Here is an 18,583-nt window from a genome sequence, read left to right on the forward strand (position 1 = left end):
CGTATCAGTCTATGTATATGGCGTGAAGAAAGTCAATCAACGCAAGCATCATGTGCAGATGTAGGACAAGTAAGCTGTTGCTCAACCCCCCCCCCCCCCCCCCCCCGGTTCCCATTCGCAGGTCAACGCAAGAAATATGCTAATTTGTTATTCGTCTCTGAAGGTGTTAAGCAACACTACTGCTGGATCAGAAACATTTCCCACATTATTTTCTGTCAACTGATAGCACATTGTCGTACCCATTATATTTGTTCCCAAAGCCTGAATGACTTATACACAGGACAATCTGTCAGAGAATGAGATGGATTCCTCTACTCAAAATCCAGTACCTGTAGAAATCCCTACAGCGAGTACCGTTGATATTGTACACAGACTTTGAATATCTTCCCATTCCTGTATAAGGCCGTGAGGATGACTCCACTGCCTCACATACAACTTTCACACAGCGACATATACTATTTGCTGCAGTGTGTCAGGTTATATGTTCATATGACTCGAACTGCAATTATTTTAAAGCCCTGACAGGGAGAATCCTGTGAAAATATTGCAGACAGTTTAACGCCAAGCCAAATATTAAACGGGCTAGTATCTTCCAAAAAGAACTTACGATTCTGTAACTGGTGAAGGCTGCAATACAGTCTACGAAACTGTGCGTAGTAGAAACGATGCGTAACCATTCTAACGATGATAAATCTTGCAAATGGGAAAAGTGTACTGATATAAGTGACTTTGACAAAAGGCAGATTGTTATTGTCCGGTGTCTGGGAACTAGCATTTTGGAAGCTGCGAAGCCGTTCGGCTGTTCACTTGCTACTGTCGTGAACATCTGCCGAAAGCCAGCCGCTGTGGCCGAGCGGTTCTAGGCGCTTCAGTCCGCAGGGTCGCAGGTTCGAATCCTGCCTCGGGCATGGATGTGTGTGATGTCCTTAGGTTAGTTAGGTTTAAGTAGTTCTAAGTCTAGGGGATTGATGACCTCAGATGTTAAGTCCCATAGTGCTTAGAGCCATTTGAATCTGCCGAAAGTGATTTAAGGACGGTGAAACAACGAGTAGGCGAGAAGATGCTGGTCACCAATGGTTCGTTACAGAAGGTGGGGGCTTGCCCGCTCAGTAAAGTAGGGTGGACAGAGATTTGTTGCAGATCTGACTAGAGAATATAATAATGGCGCTGGCACAAGTTTTTTGGAGCACACCATTCAATGCAAACTGTTTAACACGGGGCTCCACAGCAGACATCCCTACATGTTCCCAAGCAGCCCCAACACCTCCGTCAATTAGGATTCCAGTGGGTACACTGAGCCACGGGGGGGGGGGGGGGGGGGGGAGGGGGAGGGTGACATTCACCCTGAACTCCTGAACTCCGTATGATCTGTGATAGTAATCTAAGGCGCCATAACAGCTGTAGACTACATGAACATTATTGTGGACCAACGGCAAGCCTTCATCCTTCAACATTTTAACTATCCATATCACAAGGTTAGAATCGTGATACAGTGGTTTGAGGAACTAGATAACCATCTCACGTTGGTATCTTGGCCACCAAAATTGCTTGACCTTAGCCCGATGGAAAACATCTGAGACGCAGCTTCGTGTCCATCAACCACAGGACGGTAATTATGGGAACTGCACACATTATGCATGGACATCTGGTACCACATTCATCTGCAAACGTAAGAAAGCCTTGCTGAATCTTGTCCACGCAAAACAGCTGCCGTATTGGGTACCAAATGTGTATGAATAAACAATTAAGTAGTTCGTCGTAATGTTTATCTCACGCTGTAATTGTTCCTACTTGCAAAGAAATATGGGGAATGAGCCTTTCCTGATTAAAATTACAAAATTTTTATTGAAGTTCAAAATGTGTGAATTTAAAGTTGCCTATTTCAATCATTTGAATTTTTGTAGTGTTATATATGTGTGCAGTAAGGGGTTTTATGGCTTACATAATCTTTTCTATCGCAGTTTTTGGCGATTTTCGCTCGTTTTAACACAGTTGTTAAAGTTACCCTGTATCCTAGGTAACTTTAACATCGCCGTTTCTTACCTGTAAATGTGTTTTTATTCGTCATATTTTCACAAAATGTGCCACTAGTGACCAAGACAAATGGTTTGTGTTGATTTTGAAGCATGTTGTACATATCAGCTAGTACAGCAGATGAGAAACAGGAGAAGTGGCAAAGTTATCCCTCTTGACGGATAGAGCCCTCAGTTCAAGAGCGTATTTCCAAACTGACGCATCTTAATCTTAGAGCAATATTCAGTTTGCAGTTCCAGAACGTCGTCTACATGTTTTTCCATCATGCTAGTCGGTTTTTTCTTGTCGGTGTGGCGTTTATCTGCTTGAAATCTTATCGGAAAATCAGCGTTGTTTCCATAGTGACGTACCCCATTTTTGTGTTTCCAAACAGTCGCATTTCTGCATAGCCGACAGAAACTCTTGAGAATAACCTGGTGAGTCGGTCTCTTCCAAAGAGATGTATTTCAAATATATGAGCCAACAATGTTAAAAAGAGGCACAAGTGGTCATCTCTTGCAATTGATGTGTTGTCACCCGACGGAAGCCTTAAGCACAAAAGGTTTGATGACTAACTCGGCTTTTAAGTCAATTAAGAACTGAAGAACATTACCCTATGTCCTTTTAAAACAAAGTGTTTTTTTCGGTCCAAGTGAATACACTCCCCTCGAAATAATAAATTTATTAATTCTCTGTGTGAAGTTAACCACTTCTCCTCGAAATTTTAGACCTGATGTAATTTTTTTTCCAAATCCAGTAATTTACTTACTGCCTGGGACGACGTAAGTGGTATTTCATTTTTTTACGTTAAACTAATAAAAATTATACTTGTCTTTAACGACGATAAACAGAAAGAGTTAGTAATTTTGCTGCAAAGTGACTGAAGTCCAAAACCCATAGTGAACTGTCTATCGCTTCGTATGAAAAGTATTTTTCTCTCTATTGTGTCTATATTAAGAACATAAATGTAGAATCATGTGCCAAAAACGAGGGATCAGGAATTTTACTAGAATTATTTTCAGTAATTGATTCCATATGAACTTTGTTATGATTAGAGCTTCGGAGTTGGCCATCTTCTTATCTGTTACAGGAATTAAAAAAGAGAAACTACAATTATCAGCTGCGTAAAGAAACTACAGTTCATATTTCTATAGCGTCCATGAATAATGTAGGTGCGATGTGCAATCATATCAGTTCTTTCCCCTGTTCGATACAAAATATATCCTGTCGTAGGTTTTTCTATACAGTACGAGATGCATTCAAGTTCTGAGGCCTCCGATTTTTTTTCTAATTAACTACTCACCCGAAATCGATGACTCTGACGTTACTTCTCGACGTAATAGTCCTGCAGACGTACACATTTTTCACAAGGCTGACGCCATGATTCCATGGCAGCGGCGAAGGCTTCTTTAGGAGTCTGTTTTGACCACTGGAAAATCGCTGAGGCAATAGCAGCACGGCTGGTGAATGTGCAGCCACGGAGAGTGTCTTTCATTGCTGGAAAAAGCTAAAAGTCACTAGGAGCCAGGTCAGGTGAGTAGGGAGCATGAGGAATCACTTCAAAGTTGTTATCACGAAGAAACTGTTGCGTAACGTTAGCTCGATGTGCGGGTGCGTTGTCTTGGTGAAACAGCACACGAGCAGCCCTTCCTGGACGTTTTTGTTGCAGTGCAGGAAGGAATTTGTTCTTCAAAACATTTTCGTAGGATGCACCTGTTACCGAAGTGCCCTTTGGAACGCAATGGGTAAGGATTACGCCCTCGCTGTCCCAGAACATGGACACTATCATTTTTTCAGCACTGGCGGTTACCCGAAATTTTTTTGGTGGCAGTGAATCTGTGTGCTTCCATTGAGCTGACTGGCGCTTTGTTTCTGGATTGAAAAATGGCATCCACGTCTCATCCATTGTCACAACCGACGAAAAGAAAGTCCCATTCATGTTGTCGTTGTGCGTCAACATTGCTCGGCAACATGCCACACGGGCAGCCATGTGGTCGTCCGTCAGCATTCGTGGCACCCACCTGGATGACACTTTTCGCATTTTCAGGTCGTCATGCAGGATTGTGTGCAGAGAACCCACAGAAATGCCAACTCTGGAGGCGATCTGTTCAACAGTCATTCGGCGATCCCCCAAAACAATTCTCTCCACTTTCTCGATCATGTCGTCAGACTGGCTTGTGCGAGCCTGAGGTTGTTTCGGTTTGTTGTCACACGATGTTCTGCCTTCATTAAACTGTCGCACCCACGAACGCATTTTCGACACATCCATAACTCCATCACCACATGTCTCCTTCAACTGTCGATGAATTTCAATTGGTTTCACACCACGCAAATTCAGAAAACGAATGATTGCACGCTGTTCAAGTAAGGAAAACGTCGCCATTTTAAGTATTTAAAACAGTTCTCATTCTCGCCGCTGGCGGTAAAATTCCATCTGCCGTACAGTGCTGCCATCCCTGGGACGTATTGACAATGAACGCGGCCTCATTTTAAAACAATGCGCATGTTTATATCTCTTTCCAGTCCGGAGAAAAAAAAACCGGAGGCCTTAGAACTTGAATGCACCTCGTAATACACTTCACAGATTATAAGTGCTGCAGGCTTATGGCATTGGCATCTTTATACAGTGTAGTTTAAACAGTCTAAGAAGCTTGTAAGGGTGTTGCAAGGTAGGCTGTCTTGGAAAATAATTGTTAAGAAAAAATGAGACACGTTTTTCCGTTTTCGAGTGAATTGTATTGAAGTTAACCATTCAGGCCATTGTGCGCGCAGATTCGAGCGGCCAGTCAGCGACGGTGTCGCCAAACATATTCTTCGTTTGCTTTGCTAAAACCGAACAAGAGAGCGATACAAATCTAGGGTATGGGACGGCAGTAAGGATCGAACCCAAGCCAAAGGCTGAGCAGGACCGTGCGCTATCATCTACGCAATGAGGACAACTGACACTAATTTTGCATTTGGCAGGACGCTTGAATTTGCGCGCGAACGGCCTGATTGACTAACCTCAATGCTGAACCTTCCTGGAAGATTAAAACTGTGTGTGGGACCGAGACTCGAACTCGAGTCTCGGTCTGGCATACAGTTTTAATCTGGCAGGAAGTTTCATATCAGCGCACACTCCGCTGCAGAGTGAAAATTCCAATCTGGAACCTCAATGCTAATTAACTCCTAAACGGCGCAGTATACCGAATTTTTTTCTTAACAATTATTTCTCAGTGCAACCTACCCTGTAACACCGTTACAAGTTTTTCAAACTGTTTCTGACCACCCTGTATAATCGTCCATGGATATTATGAAGCACGTATGAAGCATATATGATTATATAAAGAGGCCAGTGTCATCCATATTCAGCACTTATAAATTGTTACGTGTACATTCTATGCAAAAAACAAGCTGGTAGTGCAACGTAATGCAGAATGCGCTAGCTTGCGAGATGGAGAGGAAAGCCAGACCAGAATCGAATAAGCGCGGCGGATTAACGGTGCATCGGCCAGCCTGAGGCTGTTTTCCTCTCTCGTTAGGTAAATGCCGGGCTGGTCCCCAATTTACACCTCAGAAATACGATACATAGTCAAAATACGATCACACGACTTCCACCACCACCGCAAACTTGACGGGACTTTCGTCCACTTAAGTGCTGAAGGATCGCTCTAGGCCTGCCTTCAGAATGAGTATTAGGTTCGAAATGGCGTTGTTATGTGTCTAGGTCGATAGAAGTGATAAAAATTGACAGATTAAAAAGATCAGTAGAGACCCAACTGCAGTGAAACCGTCAGTTGGGACGGTACCGGCGCTGGAGTATCAGCGTCGGATGAGCGTAAGGGATGTCTCCAACAGCACGACTAAGAACTGTGAGGTGATCATGAGGTGAGTTTTGTAGAAAGGCAAGGGTGTTTGAGGCGCGAAGGCGAATTTGATGGACAAGCGGCGAAATGTGGAGAAGACGGCGGATGTCGTGGTTGGAGACATAGCGCGGAGCGTTTAATATGATTCTGAGTGATTTGCTTTGTACTATTTGGGCCTGGAGAACATGGGTGTCAGCAGCTAGTCCCCACAGTTCGCATCCATATAGCAGGAGCGACAGGACACAGGACGTCCAGATAAGCAGCTTGGATTGTATCGAAAGGCCGGGGCTCTTCAACAGAGGGTAGAGTTTGTGTATCATTCCGTAAGCCTTGTGGCAGACGCCATCAACGTGGGGTTTCCACGTGAGGCGGCTGTCGAAGGTGAGACCAAGGTAGGTTACTGTCTGAGACCAAGGAATGCGTCGGCCTTCGAGTTCCACCAGGCGAGCTGGCGGAGTTCGTTTGTATGTAAAAAGGATGGCCTGTGTCTTGTCTGCATTAATTTTTATTTTCCATATGTTGCTCCATTGAGTGATCTGTTCTAGGTGGCGTGTAAGGTTCAGAGCGATAAACTGGAGGTTTCGGTGTGAGGTGAATACTGCAGTGTCATCCGCATAGAGGGCCAGATGGTTGGAGACACGGGATGGGATGTCATTAGTGTAAATAGCGTACAGAATTGGGGAGAGGAGAGACCCCTGGGGCACACCAGCTTCCACGGCCCGGATTGAGCTTCGGCTTCGGCCTTGCATAACATAAAATGTACGCCCAGTTAAGAAGCGTCGGAGAATGTGAATGATGTGGAGAGGGCAGCCATATTCGGCAAGCTTATATAGTAAACCCTCGTGCCACACTCGGTCAAAGGCCTTTTCAATGTCTAGTAAGACCATGCCCGTACTTTGTCGCTCCAGTTGGGCTCTACGGATGGTGTCGTGGAGGCGGATGAGCTGGTTGACCGTGCCATGGCCCGCCCGAAACCCAAACTGTTGGGGAATGAGGATACGACTTCCCACCCTTAAGCTACGTTTTTATACCCGCGGGAGTTTTCCGCAACGTGCTGCATAGAACGCATGCGAGAGCGCGCTACCCACTCGCACAATGCAAACATACGGGACCGTTTTCCTAGGGTGCGGACAACGCGGTCCCGCTGTGGGCTGTACCAGCGCGAAACGTCTGCGTGCTTCTGGAGGAGTCTGTCCCGCACGTCACAGCGATTTGTCGGTTAGAGGAGAGGGAGAAGTCGAACTGAGCACCAGAAAGCTACTATGCGACATCTGCAGTATTTGTTTCGCGAACACAGGCAGTATCAATGAAGCTAATTCCTCCGATCTAATTATTGAAAATTTCATCAGAAACCTACGCTGACGGCTTCTCTGCAGCAGAGGATGAGAGGCTTATCGAGTTGGATTCGAACAGCGTATTTTGTGTTTATTGGATTGTTTGGGGGAGGAGACCAGACAGCGTGGTCACCGGTCTCATCGGATTAGGGGAGGACGGGGAAGGAAGCCGGCCGTGCGCTTTCAAAGGAACCATCCCGGCATTCGCCTGGAGCGATTTAGGGAAATCACGGAAAACCTAAATAAGGATGGCCGGACGCGGGATTGAACCGTCGTCCTCCCGAATGCGAGTACAGTGTGCTAGTTTTCTGTTGAAAAATTAAATGCAGTAGGTGGTAATTTGGACAGAAATCGGAGAAAAATAAATTAAACATGTAAAAAGAAATGTCTTTATGTCCAACATAATACATTTATTTGTACTGAGCCTTTAACCATAGTTATAATGAGGTGGATATTGTCGTTACTGTGATTAGTACGGTGAACGGCGATTAAAATTCGGCCCGTTTGAGTAATCAATGAGTACGCTCCTCACAGTGAATCCCTCATCTTTGGCTTCGCCACCGATGCTTACCAAGGGTATTTTGTTACCCTTGCGCAGTTCATTAATTTTTGATACGTCTACGTCATAGGTCAATGGGAACTGGGATTCCTCCGCACCGTCGAGCAACCTTTTTGTTACTAAAATGTTATACGTCCGTTCTTCTTCATGCTGTAAGAACATTCATCTGACTACTTTGTGCTTCCTGAGTACTCATCCCAATAACATACTGTCTTCCTCCTCTACCCTAACTTCCGTGAACTTTCGAAGTGCCAAAATTAACACGTTTTTAGATCGATCATTGCGCTGTATCTTTTGCCCCTGCTGCCTCCGCTGCTATTGTCGCGCCGCACTACACCGCACCTATAGTAACTTTCAAAATGTTCCTCACAGCGCGCTGGAACACGCGTCGCGTCGATCAACCACACAATACTGCTCTCGTCTAGGGGGGGACTTTAGCACCCACCGACTTCCAACAAACTATAAAAATAAACTCAAATCATTCTGAAATTTTTTCTCGCTTTGTAAAGGGAAGAAGTTTGTCCCTTACTACATTTCGGATGTTGGTTTGCTAAAAATTCCGCACCATACGTGACATTTTAATTTATTACTTCACTGTTACTGACCCTGTCGGAGAGAAACTTTGTACACGTTATAGACATGTACTACTAAATCCAACTATAAAATTATGTTGTTGTACGACTCTTAGTTTAGGATATATAGCGTGATAAATACCGAGTAACGCCAAAAAGCAACTTTTCGTATTATCTTAAATATTTCTCTGTTTCTATAGCACAAGATTTTCATTGATTTTAAAAAAAAAAATGCCGAAAGGTAGTTATCGTATCAGTCTATCATGCACAGTTGTCAAATTATAAACAAACACCATTCTCATTTTGTACGTTTTGACACGCTTCGCCCCGCGCCAAGGAAAACGTTTCACGCAGTGTCCTGCGACCCGCATCGCACAGCGGAAGAACCAGGCGTATTGCGCAACACGCTGCGATAAATTTCCGCATCCAAGAAGAAGAAGACGGAGTTTAGTAACTGACCACTGCTACGACTGGGAAGGAATGCAACAGCGAAGTTAAACAAAATAAATCTGCTAAATCTTGAGTACAGCGGACCCAGTACTATACGGGATTAAAGCTAAGAAAAAGAAGGAAGAAGACGTTCTGTGTAAAAAATCTTACGAGAGTATACATTTTGTACTGAACAGCGGAATGAATTGGTAAGCTGGTCCATCCTAACTTCATTATTCAAGGAGGCCACAAAAATTTGTATTTTTTTTTTTTTTTTAGTAATCATGTTGTTAACTGTATTTTTGCTTTTATAATTGCCGTCAAGATTTGAAAATGGCTTACTCCGAAATCGTTAACCGTTATAAACTGCGTATGCGATCTGGGTGAAGATGATTGTAGTATAAGTGTAACCACGACCGCGGGCTTTCAGGTTCACAATTATCCGCAGCAGCAGCTGCGGGGCCAGCGTGGGTGGATGCCGATCGAAGGGGCCTTGGTTCGGTTCCCGTACGCGTCGGTGATTTTCTCCGCGGGGGCACTGGAAGTTGTGTGCGCTCATCACCGTTTCATCATCGCCGACACGCAAGTCGCCTAAATGGCGTCACCTAAAAAGACTTGCACCCGGCGACAAAGCCGGCACACGATACAGGGAGGGAGGGAGAGAGAGAGAGAGAGAGAGAGAGAGAGAGAGAGAGAGTAACAATTAAGTGTAATGTCTAAAATATGTCTCCTTAAAATTTCATGGAGAAAAGTAATTTCGAAAGTGGGCCCCCATACGGACGGGTTACACCATTTTGTCCCGTTAGGTGGTGGAAGAGGACGCGCCCATTCCGAGCAAATTGCTGGTCTCTTTTTAACGACGAGAAGCGCTAAGCGCTAAAGGCAACAACGGCAGAAGCAGCAGCGCCGGCGCGGCGCGGCTCGTAATGAGGCGAAGTGCGCATGCGCAGCCCTCCAGCCGCTAAGGTCCGCTCCCGCGTCAGACGGGCAGCGCAGTGTTGCAGATGTGCTAGGGATAGGTAGTAGATCAATATAGAGCACTCAACACGCATTTCTTATCACATTCTGGCCCACGTCTCTTCCCTGCCTCCGCGTTCTCAGTAATTCGGCAGCGGCGAAACATTAAAAATTAACAAAGGTCTGTCTCCTGGTTTGTCCTTGCTGTTTCATCGCTCTGTGCCTGAGGTACTGGTTAAGACAGAGCGAGTTTTGCATCTGGCAGGTTGCCTATTGCTGACGTGTCATGCCCAGCGGCGGTGCGCGCCGGCAGTCACGTGTTTAGTCCTTACAGAGTCAGAGCCGACGTGCATGAGCGTGGCCAGGCTGCGCCTATTCACACGCCAGCCGTCGACCACAGTGCACCACAGGTACGCATCTCTCCTCACTGCTGACAGCTTTCCTCTTGCATTTCACCCGTTTCAATCTTTTCTTTCGTACAGTCTTTCTCCCAACTTTGTTTGATATTTTCTCCTAGTTTTTGCTCGTTTTTTTCTTCTTTTTGACATAGTAAAAGTGCAACAGTTCCTTCTAGTAATTTCTATGATTCGCCGTTCGCTTGCCAGTCATCAAGTTTACGCCTTTCGCAGCCTCTGAGTCTTATACAGTTGCCACACCAGTGGACGCTAGGAGACATTAACAGGACGTAGTTGCGATGGTATATCATTTCGATAACTCTAAAGCGTCTACATATGAAGCCCCAGTTGCTCGATATCGAATTAAGACAATAAATACATTTCAATGCAAAAAAATTAGCAAGAAAATAGCTTTTGTTCTCCATAACAAAAAATTATTCCTCGTCCGTACGTTCGAAACGTGTCGTTCGCAACCGAGCGAAATCGCATATTCTGTTCAGTACTCATTCGTTTGTGTTTGTTCGTAAGAAACTATTAAGAGGGCAGGTATCCATTCGCCTGACAGAATTTTACTTTGAGGCATAAAAGTCTGTTGGCTCAATAACGCTAATACTGATAACCGAGGGGAAAGTATTGTAGATGAGGGAAGTAGGTTAATCTAGCAACAAACAAAAGGAAATATATGGAAAAATACAGGTATATAATAAAAAATGCGAGAGATATGTAATTGTTATAAACTGGAATTGTAAAAATGTCCCATAGCACCAATAATAAAACTTTGTTGTCCTATGTTGTTTTCTAGAGGCTTCGTAATCGTTGTCTGTTTCATGGACCTTCTTCACTGGTAAAATTAATTTCGCATTGGCGTTATAACAATGTTCGCGTCTTTGCCTATTATGTTTTTTCTAACCCACTGTTGTGATGCTCTTAGCAGGAACCTTGCGCAACAGAGCATTTATGGAAGTGCAATTTTTCAGAATTGTTTACATACTGCTTACGTCTTTTATCTGCAGATTTCTTTTGATACGAATAACCATTTAAGGAAACAAAAGAATATGATAAAGTGTGTGTCAGCACGAGGGCATTAGACTTTAATTTTTACCATATATTAAAAGTAAACTCATTGTCACTGAAACTTTGCTGCCTCACTACATTTTCGTTGCTTTGAGCGACGCCCGCGAAAGCTACCTAGCTATTAGAGCCACGCGAGGAATATCTCGTACAGACCTCCGAATGGCTTGAATCTTGTGCACTGCTTTTGCGATATGATGAACTGCATACTGATGCCAGTTTCCGCCGTGTTAATTAGATTACTAACTGACGACGCCTGTGCCTTCGTACAGTATCACGTGTTTTCTTCACGTGAGACACAGACAGGTGTTCAGGAAGCTTTTTAAAATTAATTTAGCGGTGGACGAATTTGCTCTCTTTTTTAAATTAGAATCTAAGTGCTTCTACAAATTAATGTTGGCACGACAGTTTAGGTGCTTTCGTCAGCGCCGGCTGTCGTGACCGACACATCTCGCACGAGTTATCAATGCTCAGCTTCAAAAGTTTACGATGAACCACCAGTGCTTACATTCGAAGGTTTCCACTTAACAACGAAGTATAAATCACAACCTAGGCACTTCGAAGTGGAAATCTTATTTTAGACACTATTTCGCACTGGTACTGCTTTTCGAAATCCATAGCCATTAATATAGTTCGATAATAAACTCCATCAGGGCTACTGTTAACTACGCACGTTGTATTTCAGACTTGCCCTGGCTATAAGAGCTGACTGCGGAGACACGCACAGCCAAATTTTAAGACAAATGCCATTTTACACGGACGTCCTTCTTTAAAAATCTTTTTTCTCACAGCCTTTAAGTTGCAATAAATTTTGTGATAATTATTCTTTTGCTACGGTGATGTGTACAACATAATGAAAATCTGCTACTTCCGTAACTCATTTTGCACGTGACACGATCGTAAATTTTATCACACGCTTTTTAAAACATTGTTTCAGTATTTTTTCGTTCTAGAAAGACGGTTTACTTATTTCTAACTTTTAAAAGTCATTGATTCCATGCCAACAGCAAATTTACGTTGTTTGGTGGATCCAAAACAGCACGATTCCGGCTCTCAGAAGAGCGACTTACTCAACAGTAGAAGAACTGCTTGAACCGAGACGGAGTTTGATCCCTGAAACCAACTGTAACAGAAAAAATCCATTGCTAATTGTCAGAAACCTCCAGCAGCGGGATACATTTTGGCCTTCTTGTTAGTCCAGCGTTTACCGTTTAGCCGCTTTCTTGCAGACTGGCGAGAGAGAGAAAAGATAGTGCCATGTTCCGACGACGCCTACGAAAGCATAGCTGAGGTAAATAATTTGTAGACAAGCCTAATTTTACGAAAATAGTTTTACAAAGGAGCTGCTTATATTATTTTTCTTTCCATGAATTTTAGATTGCTGGAAGAAACTGTAGTACCGCTGAATTGTGTAAGCGCTCATTCAGCTGATACATAACATTGACTCCTATGGATTAATGAAATGACATAAGTCAACACATTTTTAAAATAATTTTTCCATATTTTTCATCCTTTTTACGAATATTAAAATGTAACTGTACGCGCGGACATGAGCTCTTGCAGCCAGAAGAGTATATTTCTCATATCGATTTTCGGTTGTGTACATTTATATTTCTGGTGGTTGCTTGTTTAGTTGCATGAATGCTCAAAGTATTTATAGGAGTTGAAATATTGCTAAGTCTTCTATTGAACTCATTACAAAGTTTTTGCGTAAACCCAGCCTGTTGTAAATATTTCTTAGGCAAAACTTGCATAGTTATATTGCTACTTCACAGGATTCGTGTCATCATAAGAATTAGAAATCTATTAGCAATAACTTGCGTGTGATGGGATCAAATGATTGATAATGGAATTCCTTAGTATCACGTCGAGCAGATGTTAAAGAGGCTCAACGGCGTCTATTGAACGTCTAAACGTAACGTGCAAAACTGGAAGAGATGCAACGAGCTCGTGGGTAGGCAAGGCTAATTACCTCCTTCGGTTTGTTCAGAGCGTACTCGTCGCATTAAAGACACACGTTGAAGCAACTCAGAGGCGTACTGCCACATTTCTTACATATACATGTCTAGATCATCGTACATACTCCGCAAACCTATGTGATGTGCAAGGCGGAGGACTCTTTCAATCGGGGCTCCTTCCCGTTCCGTTGACGTATGGAGCGTGGTAAGAATGTCTAGTTAAATGCCTTTGTGCGCTGTATAATTAATCTAATCTCGTCATCTCGTTCTCTACGGAGGCGATGCATGTGGGACTGAAACATATTTTTAGATTCTTCTCTTGATACGTTTCTTGAAACTTTGTAAGTTAGCTTTCGCAGGACAGTTGACGCCTGTGTTTCAGCGTCTGCCAGTTGAGGCTTCGTAGCATTTCCGTGATGCTCTCCCGTGAGTCAAACATGTGACCATTCGTGTTGCCCTGCAACATCATCTGTTAAACCTGTCTCGCAAGGGTCTCATACACATAAGTAGTATTCTAAGATGAGGCTCACAAGTGATTTGTAAGCAGTCTCCTTTGTACACTCAATGCGTGTTCCTGGTATCTGCCAATGAACCGGAGTCTCCTGCCTGCTGTATCAACGACGGTGCCTACATGATCAATTCCATTTCACATCCCCACCAGATCTCACATCCAGGTGCCTGTATGAGTTGACTAGTTCCAGTTGCGACTCCTCGTAATTGTAGCCCTGGAAAATACACTCTAAGACAGGGCCGGCCAGAAATTCAGCACGCGTGCGGTGCTCTTGCACATGTGCAACTTCCCGGTCACAGCGTGCACGCCGCAGCCGTCAGCGTTCATGTAGTGCATGTTTCTACGCACAGATGTCGGTCCTCTGTTACACAAAGTGCGTTATCGACATGTTGCTTCATCGAGCGCAACAGAGAAAGCAACAAAGTCTTTAGCCTTCTTTATTAGCTGCCTGTGCAGATCGCCGGCCATAGCACTGATACGTCTTGTCGCTGTTTGTTTGGATAGACTGATTTCTTGAAACCTGCTAACGTTCGTGGGAGACACAAGTTCTGCAGCATCAATCAGACACCCTTTCACATACTCCCCTTCGGAAAATGGTTTCCCAGATTTTGCAATTCTTAATGCGATTTTAAAACTTGCTCGCAGTGAACATTTAGTGTTGTTGTCATTCTGGAAAATTGAAAACAGTACATTGTACAGCTTACAGTAAAACAGACATAAATGTAACACAAGAAACTAAGAGTTCAAGAAGTATCAGTTACTTTGACGTACAGTAAAATCGAGTTGATGTGTCTCATCCATTTTCTTAAGGACGTTTAATTTTGCTTGCCGTTCTTCACTGTTGAGTACACTACACTCGTCTTTGTGATATGTATTGTAATGTCTTTCAATTGAAAACTTATTTTTTTTTTCTTTATTGAATTTCAATTCCCCCCGAAGGGGGCGGGCTGGCAGCAGCTTAGTATGCCGCTCTTCAGCCTACAGATTTTGTGACAAAGATCAGGAGAACAAATAATAACAAAAAACGGGCTATAAAATCGGAGACTTAGAGAGTAACAAGGCGAAAAGAAATCGTGGAACTTAAAACAAACAACAGAGGGATGATGATGCTAATAAAAATACATACGAAGCAGACAGGGAAAACAAGAGACAAGTAAAAAACACGGCGACAGTCTGGATTCTGTTCGCAAAAGACATAAAATTCACACCTAGCGACAGCATGGTTTCTGGTCGCAACACGAGAAAGACAAACAACACTGAATAGTCACTGGAACACTGCACAAAAAAGTTGGCAAATGTGACACCACAGTCGAGAGCAGGTGGGGGGAAACTGGACAGAAGAGGGGAAAACAAAAAAGGGGGGAAAGGAGAGTTAAAGCGAAGGGGGGGGAACCGGAAAAGGAGCTGATGGAGGATGAGGACCCATAAGAGGGGTGGGGGGCAGACGCGACAGGGAGTGGGGTAGGCAGAGGAGGGGAATACAAAAGGACTGGGGGGGAGAAGGGAGGTAGGGGGAGGTGTAGGGGGGAGAAACCAGGACGGAAGGGGGGGAGAGGGAGCCCAGGGAAAGGACAGAGGAAAGGAGGGGGAGGGAGGATCAGAGTTGATAGGAAGGATAAATGGAGGGAGAGAGGGCATCATCCGGGAGGGGGAGTTGACGGAAGCCACCTTGGGAAAGGAGATGGAGGGTGTAGAGATGGAGGGTAGGGGGGACACAACGGTGAAGACGTGGCAGGGGGCGGGGATGGGAGAGGAGAGGAGCAACCAGGGGGTGAGGGGGTTCAAGACGGCGGGAGGTGTAGAGGATGCGGATATGTTCAAGGAATAGGAGCAGATGGGGGAAAGGAATGAGATCATAGAGGATCCGCATGGGGGACGGGAGGTGTATACGGAAGGTGAGGCAGAGTCCATGACGCTCAAGGATCTGGAGGGACTGATAGAATTTGGGGGGGGGGGCAGATATCCAGGCAGGACTGGCATAACAGAGGATGGGACGGATTAAGGATTTGTAGGTGTGGAGGATGGTAGAGGGGTGCAACCCCCATGTCCAGCCAGAGAGGAGTTTGAGGAGTCGGAGGCGGTTGTGGGCTTTGGATTGGATGGAGCGGAGATGAGGTATCCAGGTGAGGTGACGGTCAATGGTGAGGCCAAGGTAGGTGAGGGTGGGGGTGAGACGGACAGGACGTGCGCAGACAGTAAGGGAGAAATCCAGGAACCGGAAGGGGCGAGTGGTACGACCTACGATGATTGCCTGGGTCTTGGAAGGATTGAGTTTCAGGAGCCATTGGTTACACCATGCAGCAAAAAGGTCAAGGTGACTCTGGAGAAGGCGTTGGGACCGTTGGAGGGTAGCAGCGAGGGCGAGGAATGCGGTGTCATCAGCATATTGCAAGAGGTGTACTGGACGGGGGGGGGGGGGGGGTTGGGGCATATCTGCCGTGTATGGGAGGTAGAGGAGAGGGGAGAGGACAGAGCCCTGGGGCACACCGGCAGAGGGGTAGAAGGTGTGGGAATTGGCATGATGGATGGTAACATAGGAGGGGCGGTGGGAGAGGAAGGAGGCCACCAGACGGATGTAGTTGATAGGAAGGGCGTAGGTTTGGAGTTTAAACAGGATACCGGGATGACAGACACGGTCGTAGGCCTTTTCGAGGTCAAGTGAGACAAAAATGGCAGAGCGACGGGAGTTAAGCTGGAGGGAGAGGAGATGAGTGAGGCGGAGGAGTTGGTCATCAGCAGAGAAGGAAGGTCGAAAGCCACATTGGGTGTTTGGGAGGAGGTGGTTTTGGTGGAGGTGAAGATGGATGCGCCGGGAAAGGATGCTTGCTGAACACCGATGTGAGACAGATAGGACGATAGGAAGAGGCATCAGATGGAGGCTTATTGGGTTTGGAGAACATCAGGATACGGGAGGTTTTCCACAGGTCGGGATAGAAGACAGTGGCAAGGATGATATTGTAGATATTGTAGAGGGTGGCAAGGAGGGAAAGGAAGGAGGGAGGGCAGTGTTTGAGGTGGCGGTAGGTAACGCAGTCGTGGCCGGGAGCAGTGTTGCGTTTAGTGCGGAGTGTGAGGCTGATGTCCTGTGTGGGAGTGTTAAGTGCAGATGGTGGGGTGTGGCCCAAGTACTGGAAGCTAGGAGCAAGGGGAGGAACAGAGGTATTCGTACGGTCCATGACATCAGGGAAGATTGAATAATCAAAGTGGGGATCATCTGGGATGGAAAAAACATCAGAGAGGTGGGAGGCAAAGTGGTTGGCCTTACTGAGGTTGTCAGGAAAGGGACGGTCATTAAGGAGGAGAGGGTTCTGGGGGGTGGGGCGGTTCCCAGTAAGGCGGTGGAAAGCAGACCAATACTTGGAAGAGTAGATGGGGAGCGTGGTGTTGAGTCGTGTACATGTCTGGCGCCAGACTCGGCGTTTCTTCGCAACAAGCAGGTTGCGGATGTGTCGCTGTAATTGCCGGTGGCGGGTAAGTGTATCCCGGTCACGAGTGTGGAGAAAAGAGCGGTAGAGGCGGCGGGACTCTCGAAGGAGAAGGACGGCCTGTGGAGGCAGGGCAGGGCGGTGAGGGTGGATGGCTTTGGTGGGGATATGGGTGGCGACGGCGTCAGACAAGGTCTGGTGCAGGAAGGCAGCAGTGCGAGAGATGTCATCAGGAGACTGGAGGGTAAGGTCGTGGCCGTCAACCTGGGCGTGAATGGAATCCCGGTAGGCATCCGAGTTGGCACAGGAGTAATCATGGACAAGTTTAGGAGGGACGTCAGGGCGAGGAGCGTTGCGGGGATGGCGACCATTAGAGATAGTGAGGAGAACAGGAGCATGGTCACTGCCAATGAGGTCAAGGACGTCTGCAGTGATGCGCCCAAGGAGGTTGGGAGAGGCAAGGACCACATCAGGAGTGGTGTTGGATTCGGGTCGGGTGTGCTGAGGCAGGGGAACCAGGTCTCCCTGGAGAGTGGTGAGAAACTGATGCCACCGCTGGACGTCGGAGGGATCACGGCTGTGGATATTGAGGTCGGCGGCAATCACGTAGGTGGAGAAGGTGCGGTCAATGTGGGCCAGGAAATCGTACGGGATGAGGGTGCGAGGGCGGACATAAATGGTGGCACAGGTGACGGTAAGGGCGGGGAAGAAGAGGCTGAGGGTGAGATGCTCGGCAGGATTGTTAAGGAGAGGTTGGGGCCGGACAGGGAGGTGCTTGAGGTTTGAAAACTTACGCTGGACGCCTATTATTCAGCGGCACAGCAAACAATTATCAACAACGGCTACAAAAAAGAATTGCAGTTCCCAGTCATTTTTAAACGACTGAGAACATAGAGCTCCCGTCCTTTGCTTTTTCACAGTACTTGCCACTTCTCAGTACTTCTCTGTTACGGTTACGGTCACCAGGGGTAAACGAGACTGGATATGTTGCGCTCTTGCTTGTACGACAGGGAAGTGGAGCCGCCGCCGTTCATTTAGGACACATGTCTAATAACAGATGTCGCTGTCGCTCGCTGTCGCACACGTGCGCACATGTGCAGCACTTCCGCACGTCTGCACACTGTGCAGAGTTTGGCCGGTCCTGCTCTAAGACAAAGCAACGTACACACCAAATTATTACAATTAATTTCAGGAAATTGGCTGATTTATTCCAGAGGAAGGGCTTCACAAATTGAGTAAGGCAATAACGCATTGCTCCAGCTCTGACCCTAATGCAAGCAGTTATTCGGCTTGGAATGGATTAATGGAGTTGTTGGATGTGCTCCTGAGGAGTATCGTGCCAGTTTCTGTCCAATTGGCGCATTAGATCTTCAAAATGTGGCAGCCTTGCTGGTAAAACTAGTGTTTGGCAGTTACGAAGATAAGCAGCAGAAACTCCCGCCCTGTGCGGAGTGGGCGGGCATCGTCTTTCTGGAACGAGGACGGCTTGCCGTGAAGGGTAGTGTAAAACGGTG

At 45.9% G+C, this 18,583-nt stretch overlaps 1 protein-coding gene across 1 annotated transcript in view; it reads left to right on the top strand.

The window, feature by feature from the left end:
- The first annotated feature begins 9,758 nt into the window (after positions 1–9,758).
- LOC126183281 (uncharacterized) overlaps positions 9,759–18,583 on the top strand; it is a 625,026-nt gene continuing 616,201 nt past the window's right edge. Inside the window, exons 1-2 of the mRNA XM_049925110.1 lie at positions 9,759–9,890; positions 9,975–10,119. Coding sequence (XP_049781067.1) covers positions 10,061–10,119 — 59 coding nt within the window. The 5' untranslated portion in view covers positions 9,759–9,890; positions 9,975–10,060. The remainder of the gene's footprint in view (positions 9,891–9,974; positions 10,120–18,583) is intronic.

This window comes from Schistocerca cancellata, chromosome 4 (genome assembly GCF_023864275.1).
Source record: "Schistocerca cancellata isolate TAMUIC-IGC-003103 chromosome 4, iqSchCanc2.1, whole genome shotgun sequence".
Taxonomy (NCBI): Eukaryota; Metazoa; Arthropoda; class Insecta; order Orthoptera; family Acrididae; genus Schistocerca; species Schistocerca cancellata.